This window comes from Scyliorhinus canicula, chromosome 16 (genome assembly GCF_902713615.1).
Source record: "Scyliorhinus canicula chromosome 16, sScyCan1.1, whole genome shotgun sequence".
In the NCBI taxonomy this organism is placed as follows: Eukaryota; Metazoa; Chordata; class Chondrichthyes; order Carcharhiniformes; family Scyliorhinidae; genus Scyliorhinus; species Scyliorhinus canicula.
Window position 1 is genome coordinate 77699410 of NC_052161.1, and position 21063 is coordinate 77720472.

The 21063-nt window shown below is 46.9% G+C and overlaps 1 protein-coding gene across 1 annotated transcript in view; it reads left to right on the top strand.

Moving 5' to 3' along the window:
• The window catches only part of pkd2l1 (polycystic kidney disease 2-like 1), a 102805-nt gene that overhangs the window by 53781 nt on the left and 27961 nt on the right, over positions 1-21063 (top strand). The window contains exons 5-9 of the mRNA XM_038773762.1: positions 1451-1675; positions 7719-7947; positions 8794-8964; positions 15079-15260; positions 16646-16766. Coding sequence (XP_038629690.1) covers positions 1451-1675; positions 7719-7947; positions 8794-8964; positions 15079-15260; positions 16646-16766 — 928 coding nt within the window. The remainder of the gene's footprint in view (positions 1-1450; positions 1676-7718; positions 7948-8793; positions 8965-15078; positions 15261-16645; positions 16767-21063) is intronic.

Sequence of the window (21063 nt, forward strand, 5' to 3'; positions counted from 1 at the left end):
ACGACACGAATCGCTGCTCGCCGTTTTTTACGGTGAACAGCGTGTCTCCCCAGGCCGATGGGCCGAGTTCCCAGGCCTTTACGGCCGTTTTCAAGAACGCAAACACACCTGCTCTCACCATTCATGAAAACGGCCGCAAAGTGCCGTCCCGGACAACCATGGCACTGATTGGCACGGCCGCACCACGGCCGTGCCAAGGGTGGCATGGGCCTGCGATCGGTGGGCACCGATCGCGGGCAGCGGGTCCGATACCCGAGCACTATTTGTTCCTCCGCCGCCCCGCAGGATCAGTCCGTGGGGCGGCTGAGGGGCATGACGGCCCGCGCATGCGCGGGTTTGACGCATATGCGTGATAGCGTCATCCGCGCATGCACGGGTTGGAGCCGTCCAACCTGCGCATGCACGGCTGACGTCATCGTGCGCGTCAGCCGCCGTGACGCTTGGCGCGCGGGTTTAGCAACAGTCGCTAAGCCCGCGATGCCGTGCTTCACGGGGCCGTGCTGCTAGTCCCGCCCGGGGGGGAGAATCGGGTCCCGGGAGGGGGCGTGGAGGCTGCCGTGAAACACGGCCAGTTTCACGGCAGCCTTTACGACTCGCCGCATTTGCGGAGAATCGCGCCCATAGAGTCAAATATGTAATTCTCCGAAAATGCAGGCAGATAATCCACAAAAGGCTAATCATGATTTAGATTTTATCAAGAGAGCCTTCGTAGAAGGGTAAATATCTATAAGGTCAGCAGCTACATTTAGATCACTGCAGTATAGATTTGCTTGACAATGCCAGGGTCTTGTTGTAATGAGGGATTTGAGATTTTCAAACTATTTACACTTGAGCAGAGAAGGCTGATGAGATTTAATCAATGTTTTGAAAAATCATGTAAGATTTTGATCACAAAGACCTTCGGGAAATACTATTACCTCAGTTGGGAATGTAATGATAAGGGGGTCATTGATTTAAAATTGGCAACATGCAAGTGAGGAAAGACGCAACATTTATTTGTACAAGTACTATTAGAATATTTTGTCACGCGGAGTGGTTGTGGCAAAAACCATCGTATTTTGTGAGGAAGAGCTGGATAATTCTTTGAAACAGAGAGCGTACAGGACCCTAGAGTTGGCGGGGAGGACCGATGGGAAGCTCAGGGAGAGAAGGCAAGAGAAACAGTTTGGTTTGTTAGCACAGAAACTATGTCCAGCCATGTTTAGCTAAATGGCCTTCTTTTGTGCTGGAAGCTTCTATGTTTGTGCATAGTTCCTACACTTTCGAAATCCCTTCCTAATCTCCTCCCATTTCAACTTTTGGCCCGCCTGAAGACATGTCTGAATGTCGACTGATTCAAGTAGTCATTGTTTCATTTCACATAACTTTCCTATTTGTCTATTTCTGTGTTTAATGCGTTATCTAACCCCCAAGTCAGGTGTTGTTCATCTTGAATGTGATCTTTGTCTAGGTGGATTTATTATTCTGAGTCAGAACTTGGAGGTTCCTCGCACTGGGGTAAACTAACTGTCTACAGTGGAGCTGGTTATTATCAAGATCTCAAGACAAAAATGGAGGAAAGTGCTGTAATTCTACAGGATCTGAAGGACAGTCTGTGGCTGGACAGAGGCACTCGTGCAGTTTTCATTGATTTCTCAGTGTACAATGCCAACATTAATCTCTTCTGTGTTATAAGGTAGGTTACACCGAAACAAATTCCCCCAGAGAACGGAAATCTTACACTGCAGTCTCAATTGGGATTTAAATATATTGAACAGCGTGAAGTTTATTTCAATTCATCTGTCCCTTCGAGGTCAAACGTGAATGATGACAAGACACCATGATTTGCAAGCCAATAACTTATATTCACATTATTTCCATGTGGCTGTCACACAAGTACACAGTCCTTCCTTCCTCCCTCCCTTCCTTCCTTCCTTCCTTCCTTCCTTCCTTCACTCCTTCCCATCCTTCCAACCTTCCCATCCTCGTCTTCTCTTCCTTTCCCTTGTCTTCTCTTCCTTTCCCTTGTCTTCTCATTCTTTCCCTTGTCTTCCCGTTCTTTCCCTTGTCTTCTCGTTCTTTCCCTTGTCTTCTCGTTCTTTCCCTTGTCTTCTCGTTCTTTCCCTTGTCTTCTCTTCCTTTCCCTTGTCTTCTCATTCTTTCCCTTGTCTTCTCATTCTTTCCCTTGTCTTCTCATTCTTTCCCTTGTCTTCCCGTTCTTTCCCTTGTCTTCCCGTTCTTTCCCTTGTCTTCTCGTTCTTTCCCTTGTCTTTTCGTTCTTTCCCTTGTCTTCCCGTTCTTTCCCTTGTCTTCTCGTTCTTTCCCTTGTCTTCCCGTTCTTTCCCTTGTCTTCTCGTTCTTTCCCTTGTCTTCTCGTTCTTTCCCTTGTCTTCCCGTTCTTTCCCTTGTCTTCTCATTCTTTCCCTTGTCTTCTCTTCCTTTCCCTTGTCTTCTCATTCTTTCCCTTGTCTTCTCATTCTTTCCCTTGTCTTCCCGTTCTTTCCCTTGTCTTCCCGTTCTTTCCCTTGTCTTCTCGTTCTTTCCCTTGTCTTCTCTTCCTTTCCCTTGTCTTCTCTTCCTTTCCCTTGTCTTCTCATTCTTTCCCTTGTCTTCCCATTCTTTCCCTTGTCTTCTCTTCCTTTCCCTTGTCTTCTCTTCCTTTCCCTTGTCTTCTCATTCTTCCCTTGTCTTCTCGTTCTTTCCCTTGTCTTCTCTTCCTTTCCCTTGTCTTCTCATTCTTTCCCTTGTCTTCCCGTTCTTTCCCTTGTCTTCTCTTCCTTTCCCTTGTCTTCTCTTCCTTTCCCTTGTCTTCTCATTCTTTCCCTTGTCTTCTCATTCTTTCCCTTGTCTTCTCTTCCTTTCCCTTGTCTTCTCATTCTTTCCCTTGTCTTCTCTTCCTTTCCCTTGTCTTCTTTTCCTTTCACTTGTCTTCTCGTTCTTTCCCTTGTCTTCTTTTCCTTTCACTTGTCTTCTCGTTCTTTCCCTTGTCTTCTCGTCCTTTCCCTTGTCTTCTTTTCCTTTCACTTGTCTTCTCGTTCTTTCCCTTGTCTTCTTTTCCTTTCACTTGTCTTCTCGTTCTTTCCCTTGTCTTCTCGTCCTTTCCCTTGTCTTCCTCCATTGAAGTGTATTAAATCTGGATATTGGAAGAGCAGGACAGATTGAAAGGGGGCTGCAGAATGGAAAACCAGAAAGGAGTTTTGTTACTGGATCATTGACGCGACCATCAATTCACACGAGACGGAGTGTTGAAGTGAACAGTGGTTTTAATCAGCTAGAATTGTGCCTGCCTGCGACTGCTCTGTACTGAGTGCCGCCTACAGGCTGCAGATCTATATACCTCCCCTGAGGGGGCGGAGCCCACAAGGGCATCAACATGATACAATATAATGTAATACAATGGTGAATGGTACCATTAATACATTCACCACATTCACGCCCTGTTAAAAAAATTGAAGTCCAGCAGAGGTGAAGTAGGCTCACAGATCCAGACTGTCCGGCGCCTTGATCGTTCGCTGCGATCGCCTGAGCTCTGGTTTCGCTGCAGGCACGGGTGTTGATTCCGGGAGCGTGTCTTCTGGAGCTTCACCCCTGTAGGTCGGCGATGGGGGGAAGGGGGGTGTAGGCCATGTAGGGGTGGGGGCGATGTTCGGTGTAGGGTTGGGGGGGGGGTAGCTGATGGTCGCAGGGGAACCGGCAGGTGCCAAGTCCCGGAGGGAGACCATATCTTGGCGGCCGTTGTGGTGCGCCATGTAGGCGTACTGGCAGTTGGTGTGAAGGAGCTGGACCCTCTCGACCAGGGGGTCAGACTTATGGCTCCTCACGTGCTTTCGGAGGAGGATAGGCCCCGGTGTCATCAGCCAGGATGGAAGCGAGACCCCGGAGGTAGATTTCCTGGAGAAAACAAATAGGCGGTCATGAGGGGTCTCATTCGTGGCTGTGCAAAGGAGGGACCTGATGGAGTGGAGCACGTCGGGGAGGACCTCCTGCCAGCGGGAAACTGGGAGACTCCTAGACTGTAGGGCCATAAGGACGGCCTTCCATACCGTCGCGTTCTCTCTTGCCACCTGTCCGTTTCCCCGGGGGTTGTAGCTGGTAGTTAAGAAGGCGTACGGTGTGTTAGCTTTTATTGGTAGAGGAATTGAGTTTCGGAGCCATGAGGTCATGTTGCAGTTGTACAAAACTCTGGTGCGGCCGCATTTGGAGTATTGTGTGCAGTTCTGGTCGCCACATTATAGGAAGGATGTGGAAGCATTGGAAAGGGTACAGAGGAGATTTACAAGAATGTTGCCTGGTATTGAGGGAAGATCATATGAGGAAAGGCTGAAGGACTTGAGGCTGTTTTTGTTAGAGAGAAGAAGGTTAAGAGGCGACTTAATTGAGGCATACAAGATGATCAGAGGATTAGATAGGGTGGACAGTGAGAGCCTTTTTCCTTGGATGGTGATGTCCAGCACGAGGGGACATAGCTTTAAATTGAGGGGAGATAGATATAGGACAGATGTCAGAGGTAGGTTCTTTACTCAGAGAGTAGTAAGGGCGTGGAATGCCTTGCCTGCAACAGTAGTGGACTCGCCAACACTAAACGCATTCAAATGGTCATTGGATAGGCATATGGACGATAAGGGAATAGTGTAGAGGGAATTTAGAGGGGTTTCACAGGACGGCGGAACATCGTGGGCCGAAGGGCCTGTACTGCGCTGTAATGTTCTATGTTCTATGTTCTAAGCAATACCTTTGCTGAGCAGGTACTGACGCAGCTCGTCGCTCATAAACGAGGAGCCCCGGTCACTGTGGACGTAGGAGGGGAAACAGGACAGGGTGAAGATACTATGCAGGGCCTTAATGACAGTGGCAGCGGTCATGTCGGGGCAGGGGATTGCAAAGGGGAAGCGGGAGTACTCTTCAACAATGTTAAGGAAATACGTGTTGCGGTCAGTGGAGGGGAGGTGCCCTTTGAAATTGATGCTGAGGCGCTCAAAGGGCCGGGATGCCTTCACCAGGTGGGCCTTATCTGGTTGAAAGAAATGTGAATTTCACTCCGTGCAGATTTGGCAGTCCCTGGTCATAGCTCTGACATCCTCGGTGGAGTAGGGCAGGTTGCAGGCCTTGATGAAGTGGAGAAGCCAGGTGACCCCTGGGAGACAGAGGTCATTGTGAATGGCCCGGAGTCGGTCATCTTGCGCGCTGGCGCACGTGCCGCGGGACAGGGCATCTGGGGGCTTGGTGAGCTTCCCTGGACGATGTATAATATCGTAGTTATATGTGGAGAGTTCGATCCTCCACCTCAAGATTTTATCATTCGTGATCTTGCCCCGCTGTGTATTGTTGAACATGAAGGCTACTGACCGTTGGTCGGTGACGAGGGTGAACCTCCGACCAGCCAGGTAGTGCCTCCAATGCCGCACAGCTTCCACAATGGCTTGAGCTTCTTTTTCGAATAAGGAGTGTCCAATCTCGGAGGCATTGTGGGGACAGGAAAAAAAGGCTACGGGCCTGCCTGCCTGGTTAAGGGTAGAGGTAATGAAATAGAACAGAATAGGACACATGGGAGCCCTACAGTGCAGAAGATGCCATTCGGTCCACCGAGTCCTCCGAAAGAGTCGTATATCCAGGCCCAATCCACAGCCCTATTCCCGCAACCCCACCTAACCTTCACACATTTGGACTATGGGAAGAAATCACAGAACCTGGAGGAAACCCACAGAGACACGGGGAGAGCATGCAAACTCCACACAGGCAGTCAGTCCCCCAAGGATGGAACCAAACCCGGGTCCCTGGCGCTGTGAGGCAGCAGTGTTAAACCACTGTGCCGGCCATATAAGGCAAGGTGATAAAGTAAGCTGTGAAGAAGATATAAATATGCTGTAAAAGAATTTAGACCAGTGAAATGAGCGAACAACAAGTAAGAGCATAAGAAATCGGAACATTCACCCCCTCGAGCTGGATCCGCCATTCAATGAGATCATGGCTTCTCTTCTGCCCTACTTTCCTGCCCACTGTCCATATTCCTTGATTCCCTGGGAGGTCAAAAATCTAACAATTTTGGACTTAAATTTTGGAATTGAGTGCCTACAACCCTCTGGGGTAGACAACGGCTCTGCCACCTGAGTGATGACACAGATTGGCGGGAATGTGAGTGCAGAGGAGGATGTTAAGAGGCTTCAAGGTGATTTAGGGAAGTTGAGTGAGTGGGCAAATATATGGCAAGTGCAGCATAACGTGAATAAATATAAAGTTATCCACTTCAGATAGAAAAACAGAATGGCAGAGTATTATTTAAATGGTGATAGATTGGGAAATGTTGACGTACTAAGGGTTTCCTTGTGCACCAATCTCTGAAAACAAGTATATAGGTACAGCAAGCAGTTAGGAAGGCAAATGGTGCATTGACCTTCATTCAAAGAGGATTGAGTACAGGAACAAGGGTATCTTACTGCAGATGTACAGGGCCTTTGTGAGATACACCTGGTGCATAGTGAGTAGTTTTGGTCTCTTTAACTAAGAAAGGATATATTTGGCATAGAGGGAGTGCAGCAAAGGTTGACCAGACTGATTCCTGGCTGGGGTGGCAGGATTGTTTTATGAAGTGAGATTGGGTTGACTGGGCCTGTATTCACTGGAATTTGGAAGAATGAGAAGGGATCTCATTGGGATGTGTAAAATTCTGACAGCTGGGCAGACTGGATGTTATTTCCTCTGGCTGTGGGAGGAGGGGTCAAGAACAACAACCGACAATGGTTTCATGTTCATCATTAGACTTTTATTTCCAGATATTTATTTGAACTACCTTTAAATGGTTAGTTCATTGATTTCAAGATTTAAAGGGCTTGTTTAGGTCAAGTGCTCACATCCAGCACTTTCCAACCTAAAGGGTTCCATTGCAGAATTAAGCACATCCTATTCCTCCACAAGAAATTGAAAAAATGTCATTCATTAAGACATTTCTGCTATTATAGGAAGTCTGAAGTACAAGCTTATAAAAGTGACAATCATCGAGGCCCTTTGAAGTTTCAAGAACCACAAACATGAACCCTTGAAACCACTTAACTTGTGCAAACAAACATTGTGAAATTGATCACAAAGATCAGAGAGGCTAAGCTGTCATTCAAGCAATGTTTCCTCAGAGGACCAGATGTTCTCATATCCTGATAGCTGTCTGGACTCTCAGCCAAGAATACGCAATCAAGGATATGAGGAGATGGAGCTGGCGTAAATATCAGTCATGATTTTATTAAATGCCGAGTAGGCATAAGGCACCACAACATTCTTGCCCATATTAGGTAGTTACTTGAGGTATTTAACTGTGGTCTTATCAGCGAATCATTGATTTCATTGACAGAACAGCCTATGAGATGGCTCGGATGAAAGGTCATCAACCTGAAGCATTATCTCTGTTTTTCTCTCCAGAGATGCTGTCAGACCTGTGGAGTGTTTCCAGCATTTTCAGTTTTTATTTCAGATTTCTAACCTATGTAGTAATGTACATTTTGTGCCTGAATCATTATTGCTTTTGTGTAAATATGTCAAAATGCAAATGCTTGCATGTTGTCAGCGCATACTAGTTTTGGAGTGTGTAAATATTTAACAATATAATCACAGTGCAGAGATAACTGTTCACCTTCAGTGTACCAATGTGATGTTTTGTCTGCTGTATTTTCTGATATACCCTGCAGAGGGACTGCTGAAGATTAACAGCTAACTATAGTCTTCCAGGGTTTAATATTTGATTTGTTTTAAAGGCTTGTGGTCGAATTCCCTGCAACTGGTGGTGCAATACCTTCCTCCCAATTCCGCACAGTCAAACTCATCCGTTATGTCAACAACTGGGATTACTTTATCATAGGTTGCGAAGTAATCTTTTGTGTCTTTATCCTTTACTACATTGTGGAAGAGATATTAGAACTCAGAATTCATAAACTACAATACATCAAATGTATCTGGAATTGCTTGGACCTTGTAGTAATTTTGGTAAGTTTGTGGTTTTCATTGCATTTCCAATTGGCTTGAGGACATCCTGACATGTGGCGTACTCCTTGAGTATGCCATTGTTGAGGGGGTGAGCATCACAGTGCCAGGGACCCGGGTTCAATTCTGCCCTTGGTCACTGTCTGTATGGAGTTTGCACATTCCCCCTGTGTCTGAGTGGGCTTCCTCTGGGTGCTTCGGTTTCCTGCCACAGTCCAAAGATTAGGTTGGGTGGATTGGCCATGCTAAATTGTTTTATTCATTCTTGGGATGTGGGCGTCGATGGCTGGGCCAGCATTTGTTGCCCATCCTAATGCCCTTGAATTGAATAGCTTTCTGGGCCATTTTGGGGGTTGATGGGGGGGGAATGAAGATAAGAGTCAACCGCATTGCTGTGTGGTTCTGGAATCACATGTAGGCCAGACCAGGTAAGGATGGCAGATTTCCTTCCCTGAAGAGCAGTAGTGAGCCACATGGGTTTTTACAACAATCGACAATGGTTTCATGGTATCGTTAGACTTTTAATTCCAGCTTTTTATTGAATTCAAAATTCACCATCTGCCATGGTGGGATTCGAACCCACGACCCCTGAGCATCACCTTGGGTCTCTGGATTACTAGTCCAATGACAATACCATTCTGCCGCCGCTTCCATAATTGCCCAGAATATCCAGAAATGTTCAGGTTTGGTGGGGTTATGAAGTATGGCGATAGAGTGGGGGTGTGGGCCTAGGTAGGGTGCTCTTTCAGAGAGTTGGTGCGGACTCGATGGGCTGAATGGCCTCCTTCTGCACTGTGGGGATTCTATGATTACGTGGTTCTAAAGCCAATTTTCTGGTTTCTTTTGCAGCTCTCCTTGCTTTCTATAGGCTTCCACATTTTCCGCACAATTAAAGTGAACATCTTGATGGGAGCACTGCTGACAGATCCTGAATCCTACGCTGACTTCGAGTTCTTAGCTTTTTGGCAGACGCAATACAATAATATGAATGCTGTCAACTTGTTTTTTGCTTGGATCAAGGTAAACAGCTCTTGGCCACAATTAATAAGAAATTAATAAGGAATAGTAGCATCTTTCATTTTTCATCTGGAATTCATAAAGGATTTTACATTCAATGGATTTCTTTTGCAGTCTAGTCATCTGCAAGGTGGTGCCAGAGCGTGGCGACTGTCTGCGAGCTCTCTCACACAGATCCTCCCCTTTAACCATACAATCTCCTAAAACTACGTATTTTCTATTCTTGTACTAAGTCACCTGTTTGAGCTGCACGCAGAAAAATACTTTTCACTGTACCTCGGTACACGTGACAATAAATAAATCCAATCCAATGAATAACCGTGTGGTTCATAAAAACATAGAGCTTGCTCCGCCATTCATTGCGATCACAGATGATCATCAAGTTCAATACCCTGATCTCGCCTTCCCCCATATCCCTTGATCCTTTTAGCCCCAAGAGCTATAGCTAAGAGCGACACGGTGGCACAGTGGTTAACACTGCTACCTCACAGCTCCAGGAATCTGGGTTCAATTCCAGCCTCGGGTGACTGTCTGGGTGGAGTCTGCACTTTCTCCTCGTGTCTGCATGGGTTTCCTCCAGCTGCTCTGGTTTCTTCCCACAGTCCAAAGACGAGCAGGTTAGGTGGATTGGCCATGCTAAATTTCTCCTTAATGTCCAAAACATTAGGTGGGGTTATGGGGATAGGACGGTGGTGTGGGCTTAAGTAAAGTGCTCTTTCCAATGGCCAGTGCGTATTCAATGGACCGAATGGCCTCCTTCTGCATTGTAAATTCTATAATTCTAATTCCTTCATTTTCGTTGGAGAATGGAGCATAGGAGGACTCAATGCTCTTCTTCAAATAGTACCTTGTTAGCTTTCACATAGTATTTTATCAGGCTGGTAAGACCTTGATTTAACATCTCAATTGAAAGACAGTGCCTTCAGCAAAGCAGCACCCTGTCAGTAGTGTCAGCCTGAAATTACGGCTCGGGTCCTGAAGTGGGCTTGAACCCACAACCTTCTGACCGAGACACTTAATAATAGCGAATGTGCAGTTTTGCAAAGCAGTTGATTTGCTTGAGTTGGTAGCATTCTTGTCTCGAAGTTGGATGGTTATGTTCAAACTTCACTTTGAGAAACAATCAAAAGAATGGTGCTGTAACACTGTGCTGTCTGTGAGATTTGGATTGATTCATTTATCCTGTATTGAAATCGCTAAACTGGTTTCCCTCCGAGTGCGCAAAATAATATTATGTTCCAGCAGAAGTTCTGTTCTCCTTCTTAACTGTTCGTGAAATGTGAGTCAAGAAGAAATCTGATTAAATTCAAAAGCGGTCACATTTATTCCAAGTTTATCTCTGTATAAAAGTTGATACTCTGGGTGAGATTTTAACTTGTTCAAAATCCATTCACTTACAGAGTTAAAATTGAGCACTGTGCAAATCTAGAACATAGAATATACAGTGCAGAAGGAGGCCATTCAGCCCATCGAGTCTGCACCGACCCACTTAAGCTCTCACTTCCACCCTATCCCTGAAACCCAATAACCCCTCCTAACCTTTTTGGTCACTAAGGGCAATTTATCATGGCCAATCCACCTAATTGTACCTGAACAATAATGTATACCAAGGCATGGGGAATCTGGTGTCCGGCCCATTAATAAGATGCAAATGGGTTGAAATTACCAATTTTGCAACCTCCTCCTGGTGCAGGGTGCCAACCAGATCTTCAGGTGGCTGGTGGACTGATACATTATTGTTCAGTACATTAACTGTGTTGCAGCGAATTGTGTAGATTGTTGTTGGAAATGCCGTGGAGACCTTGGCAACACGTCACTTCAATCTTGTCCTTGCTGGTCTTGTTCCTCTTGTAGGCCCGGCCACCAGGACAGGAGCAATAAGCATCAGTCTTAATTAAATATTTGGGAAACAGGGAAAGCAGACTATTGGTGGAGGGACAGTTCTCTGTATTAGCGTGCGACTATTATTTTGTAGTTTGGATTCAAATGTTATTTGAGCATTTTGTGCTAAATTGACAAAAAAAACACACCTGCATTTTTGGAAAGCAGCCAGATTAGTTACGTAGACAGCCCTACATGTCAGACAGTTAAATAATAACTAATTCATTAGGGCACACGGTAGCATGGAGGGCAGCACGGTAGCATGGTGGTTAGCATAAATGCTTCACAGCTCCAGGGTCCCAGGTTCGATTCCCGGCTGGGTCACTGTCTGTGTGGAGTCTGCACATCCTCCCCGTGTGTGCGTGGGTTTCCTCCGGGTGCTCCGGTTTCCTCCCACAGTCCAAAGATGTGCGGGTTAGGTGGATTGGCCATGCTAAATTGCCCGTAGTGTCCTAAAAAGTAAGGTTAAGGGGGGGGGGGGAGTTGTTGGGTTACGGGTATAGGGTGGATACGTGGGTTTGAGTAGGGTGATCATTGCTCGGCACAACATTGAGGGCCGAAGGGCCTGTTCTGTGCTGTACTGTTCTATGTTCTATGTTAGTAAGTAAGTTAGGAAGGCTGGTAATATAATCTGGAACACTGGCCTGGATTCTCCGCTGTTGAGGTTCTCCATTTCGCTGGCAGCCTGGGAATTTCCTGACGGCATGGGGCTGCCCACAATGGGAAGCCCCATGGTGGGCTGGCGAGACGGAGAATCCCGAGGGCGCACTGCACCAGAAATCTGCTGCGGGACGGAGCATCCCACCCTTTGTGACTGACCGATCAGACTATCTCAGAAGGCTCTCCAGGACTTATACCACTTACTAAAATAGGATCTGCAGAGAAATATAACAGTTACAGTTTCAATAGCATTTAAAGTAAAAACGGGTGGGATTCTCCGATCGCCGGGTGGGTGGCGCGAATCCCGCCACGCCGTTCCGACGCCGGCCCCTGCAACAATTCTCCTCACTCAATAGGCCAAGTGCCGCCGGCGTTGTTCGCGTATGGTCCTACCCGGCGGATCCTCGGCGTTCTGGCTGCAGGTCCATCCTGGTGCGGGGGGGGACGAGGAAGCCGACTCTGGGGGGTGGCCTCCACGGTGGCCAGGGCCGCGATCGGGGGCAACCGATCGGCGGATGCGCTCATTCCGGGGGGGCCTTTGTTCCTCCGTGCCGGGCTCCGGTAGTACTCCGCCATGTTGCCCGGCGGGCTGGGGTGGAGATAGCCTTGGCACACATGCGCGGACCCACGCCGGCCGCGGCGTGCATGCGCGGACCCATGCCGGCCTTGTGGGGCCAGCTTTTGGGGCCGGAGCAGCGCACAGCACCCCAGCGCCGTGCTAGCCCCTGAGGAAGGGGAGAATGACTGGGCCTGGAGGCCCGTTGACCCCAGCGCCACTCGTGCTGGTTTTGACACCAGCGTCAACACGTGGCCGGGATTTCGGAGAATCCCGGCACACATCTATAAACTTCTTATCTACAGGGCCCTTTGATCATTAAACCCTTCCCTGTTCTAAATTTATTTGTTTTACTTTAAACATAAGCATTAGTTATAACAACCATTGAATCAGATCTTTGACTTTAATAAGCTCATGCTAGATAATCTACCATAAATACTTAGTCAAATCATACAATGCAATTCCATATAAATATTTACTCTCGATTATTGAGTTTAAAATTCACTATAAGCACTCAGGTACCATGCTTTACAATTCCAACTGCGGCGCAGCAAAAAGTTCAAAACAGTTATATCAATTATTGTTCACTTGCTAAATTCCATGAATGCTAGCCCTAAATTGCATTAAAAGACACACAAAGAAGATTTCAGATATATGGAGCCAAAATATGCTCACATTAATCAATCTCTTCCTGTGTTTCCATCACCATGGTTATATGGTCCACTTAAGTTCTTTAACCATTATATTACTATAAATAATGGCCAATAAGCCTCCAGACCCTCAGCACACAAGATGAATTGCCTTGTAATATTCTTTACAAAATATCATTGTTTAGAGGAATTCAAAGCTGTCTTAATTCATCATGTACTGAACCACATGCTCCAGGGAAATGTTTGGCCTGGCCTCAGTCAAGCTGCAATGTACCAGTAATCAAGCTGTCACAAATAATAATAATAATCACTTATTGTCACGAGTAGGCTTCAATGAAGTTACTGTGAAAGCCCCGAGTCGCCACATTCCAGCGCCTGTTCTGGGAGGCTGGAATGGGAATTGAACCCGCGCTGCTGGTCTTGTTCTGCATTACAAGCCAGCTGTCTCAGCCCACTGTGCTAAACCAGCCCCTAGAAATACCTTTATGTTACACCTGTCTGCATACAGAAGGAGCATGTTGATACAGTGCATCTCTTTCAACTAAACAGAAACTTGATGGTAACCATTCCCTGATTCATTCCCCATCACCTTGACCAATCAGAATCAGCCTGCCTCATTTGAATTTGAAATGAAAGCTTGGCTGTTAACAGCTAATTGATTCCTGTTGAGTTCTCCATGGCAACGCCTCTACTGATCAAAGTCAACCAACCAAGCAGCTCTCTCATCTCATGCGGTATAAACTGTTAGTTTATCTTGTGTAGCTGTGTGATGAGTGCAGGATGAAAAGCTTCAAGAGCGTGTCTCTTTTCAGCAAATGTTACTCACCTTTATAGCTTTTTCAATGGAGATTAAGCAATTTTTTTAATAAAGTGTTTATCATTTATGCTCGTCTTACGTGGCTTCACACTTCTAGTGGTATGGTTGTTTCTGTTTGCTTCTCAGAACCACACCACCATCACTAGCACAAAGATCCTGTCTGGTTTTCTCTGCAAATTGGTTGCTTTGCATTTTGAAATTCATGTACAGATCCTAGCACCAGTCCAAGGATTGGCCAAAGCCGACGCATCTCATTCAGCCTCAGGGGAAACACTTGCATGCTAAATCGTAGAATCCCTACAGTACAGAATGAGGCCATTAGGCCCTTGGAGTCTGCACCGACTCCCTGAAAGAGCACTCTTCCTAGCCCCACTCCCCCCTCCTTAACACTAAGGGGCAAATCATATGAACAATCCACCTAACCTGCACATCTTTGGACTGTGGGATGAAACCGGAGCACCCAGAGGAAACCCACACAGACATGGGGAGGAAGTGCAAACCCCACAGAGACAGTGTGGACAGCCGGGATTGAATCCATGTCCCTGGCGCTGTGAGGTGGCAGTGCCAACCACTGTGCCACCATGCAGCCACCTTCGACACTTGAGATGATATTCTTCCTCTGACCAGAAACCTCCTGCAAGTTTTTTTGTGTTCCGCAAATCATCCTTGATTCCTGACAGCTGACATAGCCAATAAATGCCAGATTTGCTCTTGTATCTTTACAGTAATTTTATTGGCCACGTAGAGCATTCCATTCACTGTGCTAATAACAGCCTCCCTAACCTTTGCTGTAACATCATTAGCCAGCTGACTGCTGTGAATATTGTTCATTTCCTTCTCTGTTTATGAGAGTCCCATTGTGCCTAGCATTGCTACATAAGAAGAGTGCTGATTGGCTGTCGCTCTCTTTTCATGAAATATATATTTTTGTTCCCTTTATATTTGGTATTCTTGCGAATTGTCCTGCAAGGTGAAAAGTTTCAACAACCTGGGTCTTTTTTCAGCAGTACTCAAGGTCTGATCTACCAAACGACCATTTATATTGTTTGTAGTACAAAGCCACTTCTGAGTTCAAAGTTTATGAAAAGGTAGCACTAATTAAAGTTCAACTTATAATTCAGAGAGCCATGATGTAATTTATAACACAAGGCCTTTCAGCCCATTGAATCCGTGCCAGCTCTCTGTGGAGCAATCCAGTCAGTCCCACTCCCTTGCTCTAGAGTTGATACCATCCAAGTGGCCATCCCATTCCTTGTTTAAATGATCGATTGCTTCACCTTCCAACATCTTCCTGGCCGGCGGGTTCCAACTCATCGCTACTTGCTGGGTAAAATAGGTCCTCCTCACATTCCCCCGTCTTACCTCCACGTTGGAATCTTAGGATGTTCTCCATGCTGGTGTAGTCCAAGTTTTAGTTCTTCCAGCAGTGTGCATTCACTGATCACAAATGTTTACAGGTTTTTTACAAGATAACGTTTGTAATTGCGTTGTTATGGCTTTGTCCATCTTTTCATGATGTTTACTCTGGTAATATTTCTCTTTTTTTTATTCAGATCTTCAAATACATTAGTTTCAATAAGACGATGACTCAGTTATCCTCAACCCTGGCACGATGTGCTAAAGACATATTAGGGTTTGCAGTAATGTTCTTCATTGTTTTCTTTGCCTATGCTCAGCTGGGGTATCTTCTGTTTGGAACCCAAGTGGCAAACTTTAGCACTTTTCTCAAATGCATGTGAGTACATTTTTGTGTAAAATTACACAACGATAGTTGTATAAATTAGAAATCACTTCAGTCAATTTATTAGTTCTGCTCTTGCTGCACTTTCTGCCACCTCTCCCTTGGAAGGTGACAAGTGTAACCTGCTTAAGAAATGAGGGAGGAATAAAACAGGGAACTGCCGGCCTGTTAGTCTGAGATCAGTCAGAGGGAAAATGCTCGCGTTCGTTGGCAGCGGGATTCTCTACTCCCACAGCTTGTCAATGGGGTTTCTCATGGAAAACATCCCATGCCCCCAGGAATCCCATGGGTGAGGGTGCGCTGTCAGTGGGTACAGAGAATCTCAATGGCTGGAGAATTCGGCCCTTGGTTCTTTTTTTTCCAATTAAGGGGCAATTTTGTGTGGCCAATCCACCTACCCTGCACATCTTTGGGTTGTGGGGGTGAAACCCTAGCAGGCACGGGATGGAATTGAACCTGGATTCTCGGCGCCATGAGGGAGCAGTGCTAACCACTGCGCCACCATGCTGCCGGCCCTTAGGTCTACATCAAAATATTGGTTCAGGGATTGCACTTGTGGTGTTCTTTGTGGTCCTAATCCTAGATGGTTGGTTTAGTGTTCACAAAGACCACAAATAGCTTTTAAATTGAACAACGGTAAAGATTTATTTACACTACTTAATTGGGGGGGGGGGGGGGCATGGTAGCACAGTGGTTAGTGCAGTTGCTTCACAGCTCCAGGGTCCCAAGTTTGATTCCCAGCTTGGGCCACTGTCTGTGTGGAGTTTACACATTCTCCCTGTGTCTGCGTGGGTTTCCTCCAGGTGCTCCGGTTTCCTCCCACAGTCCAAAGATGTGCAGGTTAGGTGGATTGGCCATGCTAAAATTGCCCTTAGTGTCCAAAAAGGATAGGTGGGGTTACTGGGTTATGAGGATGTAGGGTGCTCTTTCCAAGGGCCGGTGGAGGCACGATGCGCCAAATGGCCTCCTTCTGCACTGTAAAATCTATGATTCTATGATTCACGCTTACTCCGAGATAATAAACATACAATTTACACTCATCTACTACTAATCTCTGCACTAATACATTAACTATGATCTGCTCTCACTCACACTATCTTTTCCACAGCCTGTCTTCTAGCTTTCTCCTGAACCTTTCACCCACATGGCTTAGCATCAATGCCTTATGTAGTTCTACATCTAGCACCCTCTAGTGGTGATTTGGACATAACATTAACCCTTACAGTTCTTTACATTTACGATAATGTCACAGCACTCACTGGGGGCAGACTTTGGAATGTTGTGAGCTGCATGATGCCACCGGTTATGCCACACATTGCCTACTTAGAGAAAGTTAATTCGCTTTTTTAAGAGCTAACTCTGCTTTCATTTCTTTCCAGCTTCACTCAGTTTCGAATCATCCTTGGTGACTTCAACTACGATGAAATAGACAATGCCAACAGAATCTTGGGTCCAATTTATTTTGTCACCTATGTATTCTTCGTCTTCTTCGTTCTGCTTGTAAGTTGCATTGTGTATTGAACTTATTATAAATGAACCAGAGGCCCAGAGAGGAGAACATTGTCCATTTCCAATGATGGTCAAAAAGTGGCTCAACACTTTACGAAACAAAGGAATAGCAGAGAATGGGGGAATCCCAAAAATGGCTATGAAAAAAGTGCGATGAGTGACATTTGGATAATAAAAATGATTTTTCCCAGATATTCTAGAACGGAAGACAGGTACCCAGGTCTATGAGATATATTCTAGGACCCAGGAGAGGGAAAGGAAACTGCAGAGACTTTGGTCTCACAGGCTGGGAATGATTCTGCGTTAAAATAGAAAGAGGGACTTCACATCCTGACTGAAAGGCAGGTGCTAAAATGTAGATGACAATGGCACCCATCCCCCTGCCCCCCCCACCCCCCCCCCCACCCCCCCCCCCCCCACCCCCCCCCCCCCCCCCCCCCCCCCCACCCCCCCCCCACCCCCGCTTACAAACGCCTTTACACAGGCTGGGCATCAGTGGTGGCGATGGAATCTGCCGGGAGGCTTGAGAGAGGGTGAGATGGTCACTTCCCCACCAAGCAAAATCTGTCAGGAACAAAAGACTATAACTCACTCAGGAAGGTATCAATGAGGAGAGGTTGGATAAATTTGGATTGTTTTCGCTGGAACGACGAAGGTTGAGGGGCGACCTGATAAAAGTCGACAAAATGAGGCACATGGACAGAGTAGATAGTCAGATGCTTTTTCCCAGGGTGGAAGAGTCAATTACTAGGGGACATAGGTTTAAGATTCGAGGGGCAAAGTTTAGAGGAGATGTGCGAGGGAAGTTTTTTACACAGAAGGTGGTGAGTGCCTGGAATGCGCTGCCGGGGGAGGTGTTGGAAGCAGATATGATAGCAACATTTAAGAGGCATCTTGACAAATACATGAATAGGGGGATACGGACCCCGGAAGTGCAGAAGATTTTATTTTAGATGGGCATCATGGTCGGTGCAGGCTTGGAGGACCAAAGGGCCTGTTCCTGTGCTAAACTGTTCTTTGTTATTTGTAGGTTTTGCATTTTTAACGGGTTTCCCTGAGGATCAAGAGGATTAGGAGTGTTCTTCTGAGGTCTGCAAGGAATCCTTGGGATTAACATCCCTCCCCCACTCCCCCATCTCTACCACCCTCCTCCTCCCTCCCAGTTGTAATCATCTCTGAAACCAGCTGTCTCCTGGGGACGGTTGCCTCCGGTTCCCAGAGGCAGCCTCCAACTGGTATAGTTTTACTCAATCCCTGCTGCTTAAATCAGGAAGTCAGCAAGCAGGAGACACATTTTAATGGCTGGGCCTCTGACTATGGAGCTCATGTGCAGCATTCCTGTTAAAATCAATGTACTTACAGACAAGTTAACATCTGCAGTAGGGAATGTTTCCAGTCTTTAATTTAGAATGAAATTGACAAATATCTAGCGAAAGAGAAAATCACAGGAAGTAGTCGGCACGGGTTTGTAAGTCATGGTTGGCGAACCTTGGGATTCTGTGAGGAAATAACAGACATGGCAATAGGGAAAATACTGTGAATATAATGCATATTTATGAACTTTAGGAAGGTCTTTGACAAGGTACCACAAATAAGGTTACTCAATGAGATTGAGAGGTAAAGAATTAGGGAGATGGAAAATTGAACGACACATTGATTAAAAGGGAGAAAGAAGCGAGTGGAAGTGAAGAGGAGATTTTTAAAATACTTGGAAATGGGAATGCTGTCCTGTTTTGTGCACTCCCTCCATATGGCCCAGCTGTCTCAGACATTGCAGTGGATATCACAAAGTATAGTTAATTCTTTCCTCCGAATTACATTGAGCATACCGAACAAAACAGTCCATTCAGTTTCCCCTTAAACACATTTATGCTACCCATCTCAACGATTCCCTTTGGGAGCAGCTCCATGTTTTCCCCACTCTCTACTTAAAGATGTTTCTTCCAAATTCCCTAGCCAGGATTCTCTGATTCTGCACCGGGTCGCGGAATCGGCGGGGGTGGGGGGGGGCGCGCGAATCCTGCCACGCTACTTCGACGCTGGGCCACCGATTGTCCGCCGCTGGTGAATCGGCGGCAATCGCGCCCGCGCGGTCGCCGCGGCGCCGGTCGGGGGCTGCTGAAAGCCCCTCCCCCTCCCGCCGATTCTCTGCGCTCGACAGGCCGAGTGCCCGCTGAGTTCCGCCGGCATTGTTTACGCATGGTCCTACCAGGCAGGACCTCTGCATTCTGGCTGCGGGAGTTGTCCTGGTTGGTGGCGGGGGGAGCCGACTCCGGGGTGGGGTGAGGGGGCCTCCACAGTGGCCAGGCCCGCGATCGGGAGGGCAAATGATCGGTGGGCGGGCTCATTTGGGGGGGGGGCTATGTTCCTCCGCACCAGGCCCATGTAGGGCTCCGCCATGTTGCCCGCGGGCCGGCATGGAGACGGCCGTAGCGCGCGCATGCGCGGACCTACGCCGGTCATGGCGGGCTGGCTTTCGGCGCAGGAGCAGCACACAGCACTCCGGCGGCATTCTAGCCCCCAGGAAGGGGTGAATGCCTGGGCCTGGAGGCCCATTGATGTCGGCGTCACTCGCGCCGGTTTTGATGACAGCATCAACTCTTGGCCGGGATTTCGGAGAATCCCGCCCCCTATTGGATTTCTGAGTGACGCAGGCAGAATTATGAAGCCACAGCAGTAAAGGGGTCTGGGCTAAAAAATGCCAGCTGAAATTCACTATCCATTAGTTGTGAAGGGATGTGTTTTAAGATAAAGGAATATCAGTCTTGGGCTACAGGTTCACATGAAGCAGCCATCCATCCAACTGAGCTAACCGAGCCCTCCGAGCGGCACCAACAGCATGGGTTCAATTCCCGTGCCAGCTGAGGTTATCATTGAAGCCTTCTCAACCTTGCCCACACCTGGGGTGTGGCGACCCTCAGATTAAATTACCATAAGTCAGCTCTCAAAGGGCAGAGCAGCCTATGGTCCTCTGGGACTATGGCAACATTTACATTTTACTGGATATCAAGATGTTAAAGGCAGCACCTTTCTTTTTTTTTAATATGAGATATAGTATATAAAAGCAAAAAGATAATGGAAAGCCCATATAAAAGCTTCCGTAGAGCACTGATATTTAAACTATATTTACTCTTCCATGGCATTGCTGACTAGGCCAGCATTTGTCCATCCATAATTCCCTCCAGACTGAGTGGCTTGCTCAGCCACTTCATAGGACAGTTAAGAGTCAACCACATTGCTGTGGATCTGGAGTCACATGTAGGCCAGACCGGGTAAGGACGGCAGATTTTCTTTCCTAAAGGGCGTTGTTGGGCGGCACGGTGGCACAGTGGTTAGCACTGCTGCCTCACAGCTCCAGGGCTTCAGGTTCACATCCAGCCTCGGATCACTGTCTCTATGGAGTTTGCACGTTCTCCCAGTGTCTGCCTGAATTTCCTCCGGGTGCTCTGGTTTCCTCCCACAGTCCAAAGATGTGATGGTTAGGTGGTTTGGCCATGCTAAATTGCCCCTTCATGTCCATAGGTTAGGTGGGGTTATTGGGATAGGGTGGAGACGTGGGCTCTTTCCAAGGGCCGGAGCAAATTCAATGGACCGAATGGCCTTATTCTGCACTGTAAATTCTGTAGCGAACCGGATGGCTTTTCATGACAATCAACAATGGTTTTGTGGTCACCATTACTGAGACTAGTTTTATTATCCAGATTTTATTCAGTGGATTTAAATTCCACCAGCTGCTGTGGTGGGATTTGAACCCCTATCCCCAGACCAATAGCCTGGGTTATTAGTTCAGTGACATTACTACTACACTACCATCCCCCTCTACTGGGATTAGAGAAGGTACTGCACAGATCCATTGTCCAGTAGAATGAGAGGTCACAGATATAGGTTGAGAGGTAGAGGATTTAGAACTGAGACGAGGAGGAACTACTTCTCGCAGAGGGTGGTGAATTTGTGGAACTCACTGCCCCATAGTGCGGTGGTTTCAAGAAAGAGATAGATATATTCCTGATATTAAAAAACAGGTTAAAGTGGGGAACAGGTGGGAGGTGGATTTGAGACCAGGAAGAGATCAGCCATGATCTGATTAAATGACAGAGCAGGCTCGAAGGGCTGAATTGCTGACTTCTGCTCCTAACTCCTATCTTCATATGTCCTATATTCCTATATACTGGGAAATACAAATGCAAAGAAAGATTTGAGAAACTGAACTGTACCAATAGAACAACACAGATTATGGTGTGTCTAAAATGAGGAAAGAATGGGACAGAGTAGATAAACACTGATTGTT